The 12,549-nt window shown below is 54.2% G+C and overlaps 1 protein-coding gene across 2 annotated transcripts in view; it reads left to right on the top strand.

Annotated features, from left to right (window-relative positions):
• WIPI2 (WD repeat domain, phosphoinositide interacting 2) overlaps positions 1-8,250 on the top strand; it is a 31,361-nt gene extending 23,111 nt beyond the window's left edge. For both annotated transcript variants that reach the window (XM_082600693.1, XM_082600694.1), the window contains 6 exons: positions 1,317-1,387; positions 3,624-3,731; positions 4,534-4,698; positions 5,533-5,640; positions 6,441-6,571; positions 7,620-8,250. In XM_082600693.1, the coding sequence (XP_082456819.1) occupies positions 1,317-1,387; positions 3,624-3,731; positions 4,534-4,698; positions 5,533-5,640; positions 6,441-6,571; positions 7,620-7,732 (696 nt within the window). In that variant the 3' untranslated portion in view covers positions 7,733-8,250. The remainder of the gene's footprint in view (positions 1-1,316; positions 1,388-3,623; positions 3,732-4,533; positions 4,699-5,532; positions 5,641-6,440; positions 6,572-7,619) is intronic.
• The last annotated feature ends 4,299 nt before the right edge of the window (positions 8,251-12,549 follow it).

Below are 12,549 nucleotides of genomic sequence, written 5' to 3'. Positions count from 1 at the left end.
AATGTATCTAAATGTAAAAGTTCAGGCTGCAAAGGACAAAACCTTTGCCGTGGTTATTCTGGATAACCAGGCTTACAGACTTGGTGTCCTTCTGTCCAGAGGATCACTGGCTTTATTGATATTTTCCAAAAGGGATCCATTTTATCTCCAGCTTGATTTCTAATGGTTGTGTAGTGTCCTGTTATATGAATTTACCACAGTTTATTTAACAATTCCTGGTGCTGTACATTTGGGTTGTTTACAGGTTGGGGTTTTTGTTTTTGTTTTCCTATTTATACACAGGTCAGATAATCTCAATGGTTCTTGTATTTAACAGCTTGAACCTTCTGAAATTTGTACAGCATGAGGTTAAATATCTAATAACTCTCCTACCCCGTAGATTCAAGATGCTGCCTGTTTTAAGGTGTTTCCATTCTGCTCTGTCAGACTGTGTCTCTTTGTGTTAGTCTGTTACTGTAGCTTATAGTTTTCTTTTAATATTTAGAGGTTGAAAGTACCACTCATTTTCGGGTACTTGGCTGTGCTGTCTCATCAACTCTCCCAGATGCCCAGGTCCTGCCCCGCATCCACACATGCCCTGGGAATTTGGAGGGAGGGGTGGGGAGATCTGCATGTTAACCATATTTCATTCCCTTGCCCGATGTGATGTGCTGCAGCTCCCCGTTTAGTCAGATTTTCTTTTGTCCTGGCTGTAGACCTTTTCTTGGTGTAGGTCTTCCATTTTGTAAGTTTGGCTTCATTCCTTTTTAGGCAATTAAGTAACATTTCCAGGTATTCAGTTGCTAATCAGCCCTTGATCAGTGGCTCACTTAAAAGGGGCGTCAGAGGGGCCTCCAAGTAATGCTTATGGGTGTTTCTGTTTTTGTTGTTTTGGGGGCGTTTTTTTGGCCACACCACGCAGCTTGTGGGATCTTAGTTCCCTGACCAGGGATCGAACTCAGGTCCACGGCAGTGAAAGCGCCGAGTCTTAACTGCTGGACTGCCAGGGAATTCCCAGGGTGGATTTTTATAAACCTCAGATGGCTTAGGGAAAATAGAACTATTGTATTCCAGCTTTGACTTAAAATTAAAGGCCCTTAGTGTTTAGAAGAAGTAGTGAGTTAAAGTGGGTTGACGTCGTACTATCGTGTGAACAGTGGAACAGGGCGTGTTCTGGTGAGTGCCTGTCAAGTGTGAAGGGGGTGCAGGGGCCCCCGAGGCCACCCGGCCCAGGGCAGCTGTCATCACTCCGTCCACTGAGGTCTGACGTGCAGGAAATACAAGCCTGATCCTACCCAGCTAAAATTCCTTTTTCTTTCCTTCTTTCCCTATCGCAGGGGACCGTGATTAGGGTATTTTCCATTCCAGAAGGACAAAAACTCTTCGAGTTCCGGAGAGGAGTGAAGAGGTAAAGTACATAAATCTCCAAAATTGATTCTGGAGCTTCGGTTCAGATTTCGGTTTTATCCTCTCTGTGACCAACAATGGAAACTCAAGCACTGGGGGTCCCAGTTCAGTGACCAGCATCTTCAGGCCAGCTGAGTGGTCAGGTGGGGTTTGGAAGTCTTGTCGTGGGAGGTTAGAGGGACATTTTTTGTTTTGTTTTGTTTTGTTTTGTTTTGAGGTACGTGGGCCTCTCACTGTTGTGACCTCTCCCGTTGCGGAGCACAGGCTCCGGACGCGCAGGCTCAGCGGCCATGGCTCACGGGCCCAGCCGCTCCGCGGCATGTGGGATCTTCCCGGACCGGGGCACGAACCCGTGTCCCCTGCATCGGCAGGCGGACTCTCAACCACTGCGCCACCAGGGAAGCCCCAGAGGGACATTTTTATCAGAGCAAACTGGGTTTTGTTTGTCCGTGATTCCCCGGAGCACAGAGCGGTGGCCGGATGGCCCGGGGCTGTGGAAGGATGAGCTCACCCAGGCGGGCGGGGCAAGTGCAGCCGGGGCCTCCTGACCTGGTCAGCAGCTCTCCTCCCCTCAGGCTCTGCTCTGAAACCTGTAACCAGCGCCCCCGGCTCCCCAGCACTCCGGCAGATAGCTTTGGCCCTTACAGTAGTTTCCTTCTTTCTAAAGAAACACCAAGCCACAGTCACTGCGCAGCGCTCCGTCCGCTTCCCCATCTGCAGTACCGGTCTCCTCGGACCGGGGACCACCCTTCTCCGGGTCCCTCCCACCGGCGATGCTTGGCCTTCAGTGCCACGCGCTGCAGCCCTCGCCGTTCACTGCTCATTTCTCCCTCCTGTCTCTGCGTCTCTGCCCTGGGTCCTCTCCCACCCGGCTCTGTGCAGCCCACACTGTCCTTAGCCTAGACGTCTGTCTGTGTGCCACCAGTGACCCTCCCATGTTGCCCAGGCCGCCTCCCGAGGTTCCCCACGTTCCTCCTGCCCGCTGGGTGCTGGGCGCTCCAGCCACCGGCCAGGATGCGGCCCCGACCGCTCGCCGTCCCCGACACACCTTGTCCTAGTGACCATCCCGGCCAGAGGGGCTCGGGCTGGCGCACCACTCGGGCAGCAGGGCTGGCCTCTCCCCGTGTGGCCCCACCCGGGTCACCATCCAGCCTCGCGCTCACCTTGGGCTCTGCTCTTGTTCCCTGGGCTCCATCCTTCAGACTTGAGCCCCATCTGTCATTCTCTGAAGATGGGAGTATCATGGGAGCACAGCCGTTTGGAGCCTCTCAGGGTCGTCTTCTTGCCCCTGGGATTGGCTCCAGACCCCAAAAGGCCTTGGATTTCAAGGCCTCCCAGCATCCTTCCTTTCCACCCGTGGTTGGTTTCCCTTCCCCGTCGCTCCCAGCTCCTCAGGAGAGGAACCTCTGTCTCCATGGAGGTCATGGCTGTGACCTGCCGACTCCTTGACCTCTGGGTCTGTTGAGTGTCCCTGGGGAGGCCTTTCCTGACCTCCCGCGGAAATAGTGTTTCCCTCCGAGTTCCTGTAGCACCTTCCACTTAACTTCTCAGTCCCCTGCTTGCAGTGAATTGAGTTCCTGCTCACACCTCCCTCCAGGCTCCACTGAGGCAAAAATCATATCCTGAGCTTTAGCCCAACGCTGGGTGCGTCGTGAGCTCCTGTAAATAGGTATTGAATTGAATAAAGCCCCTTGACTATTGACAGGGCTGAATACATCTTGTATTTACATTTAGGGTTACGAGGAAGTGTAGGTTTGTTTGGTGGCTTTGGGATTTTAACAGTGATTTTTAAGGTAAACCGTAGAGTCTTATTTATCGAAAGTTTGCTTTTAAACATTATCAACGTTGCCAGTTTACCCTCTTCTGTGTTAAGAGCTGCTATAATCTCAATTATTGGGTTCTTTTACTAAGCTTAGTGCTATAAAGCCAGCCTCATTCAGCTAAAAGTGGTTTAGTGAGGCCCTGATTCCCTTAGGTACGTGAAATCTCAAGAGTTAACCACGTAAGGATCTATTAAAGGGTGACTCGTACTTGGTGTCACCTTTCAGACATTCTCCTTCCTTGAACACATGTTTTGAGGGGGTGACTAGAAAGGAATAAGAAAGATACCAGTAGCCCCACATGCGCCTGTCTCGGGGCCCTTCCTTCGCTGTGACTCTCGTGAAGTCCCCGGGGCCGCTGCTGGTCGCCCTCTGTGCCCAGAAAACAGTGTGACTCGGGCGTCCCCCTCGCCCCAGGTGTGTGAGCATCTGCTCCCTGGCCTTCAGCACGGACGGCGTGTTCCTGTCCACCTCCAGCAACACGGAGACTGTGCACATCTTCAAGCTCGAGACTGTGAAAGAAAAGTGAGTTGCAGAGGTGCATTTGTTCGGGTAACGCGCAGCGGTTTGTACGCCGACTGGGCGGACACGCGAGCGCTGTCCTGCTGGCTCTGGATTGAGCAGCGCCATGTCCGGGCTCAGCAGCGGGGCAGGTGGGGTATGGGGTGCGTGGTGGGCGGTCCCCTCAGCGCCTCTCCCCACAGCCCTTCTGAGAGGGCTGCCCTGGGAGGGGTGCTTGCCCCCCTGCTGCGCAGAGGCCGTTTCCATTTGTGAAGCGGTTGGTTTAAATTATGTATTGCTGCAGTGGGCGTGCTCGGCAAAGGGCGTGGTCCTTACCTTTTCTCTACACTTGATGAGCGTCCACGAGGATCAGTATTGTTTGTTTATAGTGTGTCTTACCCTAAGGAACGTCTAGGATGACTTACAAGCACACATACAAGATGAATAACAGCAAAGATGCGCTACGGGAAAGTAGCAATTGGGGTGTGTGCTGCTGAGGTGTTTGGAGACTTCCCGTTAGAAAGGTTGGGGCAGGGGATTCTGGATTTGGCCCTCGTGTCCTCACATAGGCTACAGAGCAGGGAGTTAATCGTTTGCTATCATCTAAGGTGGCCACTAGGGAGGGGCCTCAGGGCCCCTCGGAGGACAGGCTCTGTAATGTCCCCAGGGTCCCGAGAGGTCATCGCTTCCTGTGCCCCCTCCTCCCTGAAGTCTGGGAAATTTCTCTTGAGTTTGGGGGCTGATCCTTGCCTCGGTGAGACTGGGACGTGGTCGTTCTCAGTGGAGGGCCCAGCCTTGTGTGTCTGACAGCGTTTCCTCCTTCCAGGCCTCAGGAGGAGCCCACCACCTGGACCGGCTACTTCGGGAAGGTGCTCATGGCGTCCACCAGCTACTTGCCCTCCCAAGTGACAGAAATGTTCAACCAGGGCAGAGCCTTTGCCACAGTGCGCCTGCCTTTCTGTGGCCATAAGAACATCTGCGCGCTGGCCACGTGAGTAGAGTGGGCGCCGCCTCTGGGCCCACCCCCATCCCCCGCGCATCCAGCTGGGAGCCAGGTCGCGGGGCACCGGGGACTGTGGCGGTGTGGCGCCAGGATAACCTGCAAACTTAGACCTTGGATTTAGGCAAGAGTCACAGGAGTGGGGGGAATCGTAAGGTGGGCCTGTGCTGTTCGTGGACCCTGGTGCTGTCTCTGCGGTGTCTGATCCTCACATCTTCCTCTTTCTGTTCTTGTTGAGAATGTTTAGAAAAACATCATTAGGTCAAGACGACGTGAGAGTGCCGGTATTTAACCCTTGGGTCCTCCAACGCCAGCAGCCTCACGAGGTTCAAGGCCCCCGTGTAGCCGAGTCGGCTGCAGGGCGCACAGGGCCTCTCTGAGCCTCACTGTGATAGTCCAAGTACAGCCATGCAAGAAAAGATAGTCTTGAAAGTTCAGTGAGAACACATCTGCACGATTCCATGGACCTTAGAAACGTTCTTCTACATCCTTTGTATCCACTTTGCATCGTTGAAAAGTTTATGAAAATACCTAACGTTAGTAATCGCAGAAACCACGAAACTGATTTTATCTCCACCTGTTCTCCTGTGGGCCTCAGTGTTTATTCACACCAAGTTGCCCTTGGCCTTGCTGTTACGGCCTCAGGTAGCACAGCAGAAGCGATCCTTATTCTCTTACACATGGAGAGTATGTCGAGTTCATGAAACTAACTCTGCTCGTTTTGGGCAGGGGGGTTCTTCCCTGGCCAGGCTAAAAGCTGCTAGATTAATAAGAACTTTGTGAAAGTTTCAGTCTTAGAATTCGGTTGCTTTTTATTCTCACTAGAATCCAGAAGATTCCCCGATTGCTGGTGGGAGCCTCGGACGGGTACTTATACATGTACAATCTGGACCCCCAGGAGGGAGGCGAGTGCACCTTGATGAAACAGCACAAGTGAGTCGGCTACCCCCCGGCCACACCTCCTCCAAGTGGTCAGGCTGCTGCTGGGCGCCCGTTGGGGGTTTGCTCATTTCCCCAGAAGCTGGGGACGCAAAGGGACGTGTCCCAGTGCAGCCGCCTGTGCTGTGTGGGAGCTTCGCTCTGCCAGACAGAATTCCATGGGGGTCCAGACCCCGCTCTTCACGCCTCTGTCCGTTTCCGGCTCAGTATCCAGGCAGAGACAGGAGCGGCCGGTGCGCGCTGTTCTCCCTGTGGAGGGGCCTGTGGGCCCTCTTGTTGGAACCGGATCCGCTAAGGATGCAGCTCAGCATTGCGCACGAAAGGGCTGGCCCCAGGGTGCTGTCCACAACGTAGGGCACGTTCTCTGAGAGGCTGCCATCTCACTGAGATGCAGCTGTTCTCTTTGAGAAGAAGGAATTAATATTAGTCAACTGGAAGGTGGTGCAGCTGGACTTTCTGTTTTTGCTTTTTTTCTTAAACAGTGATACCGTAATACTCTTATAGTCAGGGTGAATGTGGGGGTGATTTTGTTTTTTCCATAGTGTATTCTTCTATAAAATGCGATGAGATTGCCTTCCTAGGTACAGCTTTTTTCATCACACTCAGCGTGTAGAAATCCCTGTGGACAGACTCGCGGGGATCGCCCCGCGGTCGGCGCAGTGTGGCGAGTGCGTGCGTGTCCCTCCCGTGAGGGCCTTTGCCCTGTGGCTGCAGGTCCGTCCCAGCCGCCCACGGGGTGTGTTGTCCTTGTGCCCCCGACTGTCCCTGCTGTCATTTTTTCTCTCCCCTTCCAGGTTGGACGGCAGCATGGAGACGACCAACGAGATCCTAGACTCCACGTCCCACGACTGCCCATTGGTGACGCAGACATACAGCACGGCTGTGGCCAAGGGTCCTCACGTGCCTTCGTCCCCAACGGCACTGGGTAAGGGCTGCGGACGGGCCTGGGAGGCAGAGAAGGCCAGGCCTGTGGGTCCCGTGCTTCCTGCTCTCGCTCTCACCAGGGCTGCCCGCCTGCCTCTTGCCGCGGGGACAGGGCCAGGGCGGGGACAGGGGCGCTGAGACAGGCCAGCTGTTGTCAAGTGCGGTTTTCAAGACCTCTCGAGGCTGAGTTCGTTTTCTTCATCTTTGTTGGTTTTTTTTTTTTTTTGCGGTGCGCGGGCCTCTCACTGCTGTGGCCTCTCCCGTTGCGGAGCGCAGGCTCCGGATGTGCAGGCTCAGCAGCCATGGCTCACGGGCCCAGCCGCTCCGCGGCATGTGGGATCCTCCCGGCCCGGGGCACGAACCCGCGTCCCCTGCATCGGCAGGCGGACTCCCAACCACTGCGCCCCCAGGGAGGCCCCGTTTTCTTCACCCTTGAAGCAGCAGCAGTACTCGTGGTTTTGGGTGCACGTGGCTGGTCCCCCGCTTGCCGCTCCTCGGCTGGAAAGCAGCCCCACCCCCTCAGCCTTTACCCTCCCGGCTGTGGAATCATCCAGCAAAGCAGGCCCTGCTGGGAGGGGGCAGGAGGGGGTGGGGAGGCCCTCGGGCAGACGCGCGCAGCAGAGGCCGGGGGCGCCCCGTGAGCCGTCTCCCCCAGACTCTCCGGGACCTCACTGGATGGTGCTGTAGTTCCTCACGCTGCGATGTCCTCGCTCACTGTTTTACCATGAGCGATGAAGGCCTCTTACAGTTAGAGGAGGCTGAGTGTCCCTGTCACTGTCCTCAGCGTCCCCCCGCTCACCAAGGGTGGTTTGCAGCCTGTCCTCCAGGGCCCTGTTACCATGTTACCTTTCGGACCTGCGTGGGCCTCGGAAAGTCAGCGACTTCCTCCTGAGGTGCCTGAGGCTGCAGAGAGCTTGCTGGTCAGGGGAGAGGCGAGAATCCCAAGCCTCGTGGGCTCTGAGCTCCCCACTGGCCCAGGTCCCACCCCGGGTGTGGCCCCGGGGCCTTCCCGCCCGCGGCCCGGCCTGAGGCGCCCGCTCTCTCCGCAGCCTACGCGGACGAGCTGGGCGCGGTGGGCGGCGCGGGCCTGGAGGACGAGGCCCGCGCCCTGCGGCTGGAGGAGGACAGCGAGCATCCTCCCATGATTCTCCGGACAGACTGATCGTGACCTGTGAGCTCTTCGGACCCCCAGGCTGAGAACACTGGCCGACAGAGGACTTGGCGTCATGCTGCTATGAACTTTGACCCGAGTTGGGGGAGAGAATGGCAGAGACTTCAAGAGGACAAAAAAAAGATTGTAGCTGTAGTCTCATTCCATGCTGTCGAGAAATACATTGGTTTCACTTCAGTGGCTTTTAATCCTGCTTATGAATTTCAGCTTTTTGTTGGTTTTCTCATTTTGCCAAAATTAACTGTTTGGTGAAGCCCTTGAAACCGCCTTGCTTTGCATGTATTAATGTGCCGATCCAGCCCGGGAGAGCTAGAGCCACTTCCTGACAACCTGCAGGCCTTTGGGTTTTCAATCCTACAGACTGGGGAGCGGCCCCGAGAAGGCAGCAGCGAGCGGAGCGGGTCACGCTGGGCCGGGTGGCGACCCGGAGGGGAGTCCCCTCTCCCTAGAGCCCCTCCGGGACCGTTTTCCCCGTTTTATTTTGTTAATTAAATTCTTTCCAAATTGGATTTTTCTGGGGTTTCTTCTGCGGTGGATTTTTGTTTCTGGTCTTGTTTTCCACGTCGGTGTTAGAAGAGAGAGGTTCTTCCCGACCTTGAAACCCTTTTGCTCTGATAGCACGTGAGCTTGAAAGACCGCCAAGGAACAGCAGAGTGAGGGAAGGCCACGTAGGTAAATCATCTGGGCTTTGCTGTGATCTTCCTGTTGAACAACTGTGTGTGTGTGTTTGTGTTTGTTTTTTCAAGGAACGTTTGTGGCTGCTTCTTTGCCCATAAAGCACAGAATTCAGATGTGATAGGCACCTGAGTTATGCTCTTAGCTCGAGCTCCACTGTCTGGGGGGGGTCCTTCTTACCTGTGTCAGGAGGAGGAGAGAGGAAGCTGGCTGGAGACACCTTGCTTACAGGGTGACCTGGGCCTGTTTGTTTTCATCTTCAAAATTGTTCAGCAAAAGTGATGAGAGATTGTGGTCACAAGCTCAGCGTTTGCCTGGCTTCCCTTCTCATTCTCATAGAATTTAAACAACCTCAAATACCTCGAACTCTGCATTCCAAACCAAGACACGTAGCAGTTAATGTTTTGAGGGATTTTAAGAGGAGTTGGCGGCATGAAAGTTGGTTCTGGCTTCTCGGGGACGGTGACGGTTAAGGATGGAAGCGGAAAAGCGACAGTGTCTGCCTTCCCTCTTCTTTGAACAGAGGAAGGGTCTGGGGTGTCTGTTCCGGGTTGTGTGTGTACCTGGGTTGTGGCGGTCAAGTGGCTTGTGTCGGGGAAGCAGTTGTCAAACTGACTTCCCCCTTCCAGTGCCCAGCTCCAGGGTCAGTCCCTGAGCCTCAGGCTGCTTGTCCAGTGGTTGGCCCGGTGCAAGGGGTGCCCGGGGCACATGTGACCGCAGCAGAAATCGGCAGAAACGCTCGTTGTGGCAGTGATGTGAAGTGCTACGTTAGAGGAGAAGGTGGGAACGTAGTCAGCTTTCCCCCAAAGCCTCCGTGCATCTGTCCTGGATCCCTGACTAAACAGGAAGCCCCGGCGATGGGTCTGGTACCCGGGCCCCTGCTGAGCCCTGAGCGAGGACAGGGGGGCCCGGCGGCCCCGTCCACCCGGCCATGCCTGGAGCTCCCTCCCTCTCTGTCTCTTGAAGCAGGCTCGGGGTCTGTCTCCTTGGTGTCAGGGCATCCGTGGCTGCTGTGATGCCCAGGAAGAGAGCAGCCTCCCTGTCAACTGGTCCCAGCCCTGCTGGTCGACTCCACGCTTGGGGTGTTTGGGGGAATCAGATCTGCTTCGCCGGGTTTCTCTTGTGAAAGGCACGTGGTTTTGTCATTCTTTGGGGTCAGTCATCCCAGCAGACGGGGTCAGCGTCAGTTCCCCCCGCCGTGGGGCCCGGCCGGCCCAGGCGCTGTCTTCTCGGACGTGAGAGCCCTTTGCTCGCCCGGGTCACTGTAACCTGCGCGCCGCCGAGAGGGGGTCCGAGGATTCTTGGTTGAGAAGAACCGAAAGGATGGGTGGGCGTTTGCGGACCAGCCTTTGGAGGGGTGGGCGCCCCTGCACCTCCCTTGCCGGTTCCGTTGCCCGAGCATCCCTTCCTCTGCTCCACGTGGGTCCAAGTCCCAACATCACCAGCCTGAGGCCCCTGCAGGAGGCTCAGACAGCAGGGGCAGAGGCCGCTGAGTGGTCAACAGCAGGACTCTGCCAGGACGAGGCGGGGGACTCAGCCGGACCCAGCAGAGCACGTGTCCTGGTTGGCTGAACCCCCAAACTACACACCAGTGTTAATTTTTTAAGTCATAGTTTACCAAACTTAAGATTACTTGTCACTGCCGGGAAACTTAATGGACTTGCGTGGATCGGGACCAGATCTTTTGTACTTTCTAAATGATGGGGCCGAGCATCAGCTTGAACCTGGAGTTAAGGACTGAATTCAGCCCCCGATTCTACCACTGCTGGCGGTGGCCCTGGAGCCTCGGGCTCTGGACTGGACAGCGGGAGCCGTCCCTGCCCACAGCTCTCGTGAAGTGTAACTCGAAGTGGGCGCCCAGCCAGCATTGAAACAGAAACCCGTCTTACGGAACTGAACGCATCGTTTTCCTTCAGCTCTGGTTCCTGAGCGCAAAGCCGGTGGGAATTGGTATAAACCACTTTCACACACCAGGTTCTGTGTGGTTCCCTTTCGTCCCCTGGACGCCCAGAGCAGTGGGTGGACGTGGGCATCAGTCTGGAGACTTGCCGAGTCTCAGACGCTAGCACCACCCATGTGGCTACAGTTTGCTACCAGAGCCTGGGGCCTGCGCTCTCGTCCCAGCACGAACTCCCTTCCGGCCAAGACGGGACATGAACTCCTGCCTTCCTGGTGTCTCCTGGAGCCTCCAGCCCTGCCCTCTGTCAGGGCTCCCAGCCCAGGAGTGGGCGACCGAGCTCTGCCTGTTCACGGGTTTGTTTGGGGAGAAGAGAGAGAATCTCGCCTCCCCCACGGCCAACAATGACCACGTGCTGGAGAGACGAGAAGTGCCCAGGTCCCTGCTTAGCAAAGGAGCACAGGACGGCCAGCAATGGGGTCATCTTCCCGGCCTGTTGCCTGCCAGCAGCTGCTGTTCCAGTGATGCGCTGGCGCAGGGCTGCCCGTGAGCCATGCTCGGGGGTGGTGTTTGTCCCCCGCCCCCCAAAAAAATCTCTGTAGGTCCTCTTTTGCATGCAGGGAATGACGGGATCTCTGGTTTTAAATGTACATGTGAAACCATAGGTAGCACAGCTGAAAATCCAAATACGTTATTTTACAAGTGTACTTAATCATTCTTAAACTCAAGGTGGGTGGGCTGAAAACTTGGGCTTGGGTTTGGGTGTCAGAAATGTGAAAACAAAGTGCACGCAAGCCATCGGCATTCGGTTTGGGGGGACGCTTTACACAGGATTCTCTTCGTGAGTAACTTCTTTCTTACTGAAAATATGTAATGATCGCTAATAGCCAAGCAGACAGATTCCACTGCTGTATATTTTAGTTCTTACCCAGGTCAAAATCCTTGGCCCGTGTTGTACCTTTTTATTCTGTGGATTTTGTGAAGCACAAAAAAAATTGGATTTTGAGGCATGACCAGCCCTTAGCCTTCCCTAAGGTATCTGACCAGAAAAGTCTCTAATTTGGGAGAATTAAATCTTTTTGAAGCTCAGAGTTTAAAGAGACTGTTTTGATTCCTGAGCCCTGTATTTTCCTTCTTGACTGAGATGTAATTTAATTATTCCTTCTGACGTTTCCTTTATCGGTGAGCCTGTTGTATGCACTGCCAGTATGTATGGGGGGGGGTTGTGTTTGTATGTGTGTGATTGTACGTGTCTAAGCCATGGTTGTGCTTACTGGTAACATTCCATACCACATTGGACCAGAAGGCCCATTAATGCTGGTAGCATTTTATAACTGCATTAAGAAATTAAAACCTAGGACTCCCCTGGTGGCACAGTGGTTAAGACCCCACGTTCCCAATGCAGGGGGACCGGGTTCAATCCCTGCTCAGGGAACTTTTGATCCCACATGCATGCCATAACTAGGAGTTTGCATGCCGCAACTAAGACCCAGTGCAACCAAATAAATAAATAAACAAATATTTTTTTTAAAAAGGCAAGAATGACTTGGCTGTCATTCTTGGCTTTCAAAAAAAAACCTGTGTTGTTTGTTTTCATCGATTCATTGCCTACTCACAGGCCATACGGCTCATTTATACCATATTTAAATGCACTGTCACTCTACTTAGAATATTATAGCAAAATAGCAGAATCCTGCAGCCCAACTGAAATCTCATAAGGCTATTCATCCAGAATTGATTTTTGTCCTTTGTGAAATAGGTGATACGCTTCTTTCTACTGGAATTCTTGGCCTTATCTGAAAGATGAGAAAAAAACAACCCGAGTCTCACAGGATGGTGGGATTAAGCAGGTATGTGCTCCTGGTGTCCCTGAGGCAGTGTGACTTTGTTGGTGGAAATCAGCCTGTGAGTGATGGGGCGGAGACAAGATGAACCCGCTCTGCTCACGTCTGTGTTCTGATTAAAAGGGCTGGTTTGGTGGCTTCCTTTAGGAGCACATCCTTTTTTTTTTTTTTTTTTTTTTTTTTTTAATTGTGGCCATGCTGTGTGGCTTGCAGGATCTTAGTTCCCCGACCAGGGATTGAACCCAGGCCCTGGCAGTGGAAGCACCGAGTCCTGACCACTGGACCACCAGGGAAGTCCCTGGAGCAGATCCTTCTGTCACGGAATTGCTCTGTCAAATCTCCCTCCGGGTTGGAGAATCCATTCCTTTTCTATCAAAACCAAGAAATGTCTG

Source organism: Mesoplodon mirus (assembly GCF_964341445.2).
Source record: "Mesoplodon mirus genome assembly, chromosome: 15".
In the NCBI taxonomy this organism is placed as follows: Eukaryota; Metazoa; Chordata; class Mammalia; order Artiodactyla; family Ziphiidae; genus Mesoplodon; species Mesoplodon mirus.
The sequence above is the reverse complement of the archived record's forward strand: the minus strand, read 5'-3'. Positions and strand labels throughout refer to the sequence as shown.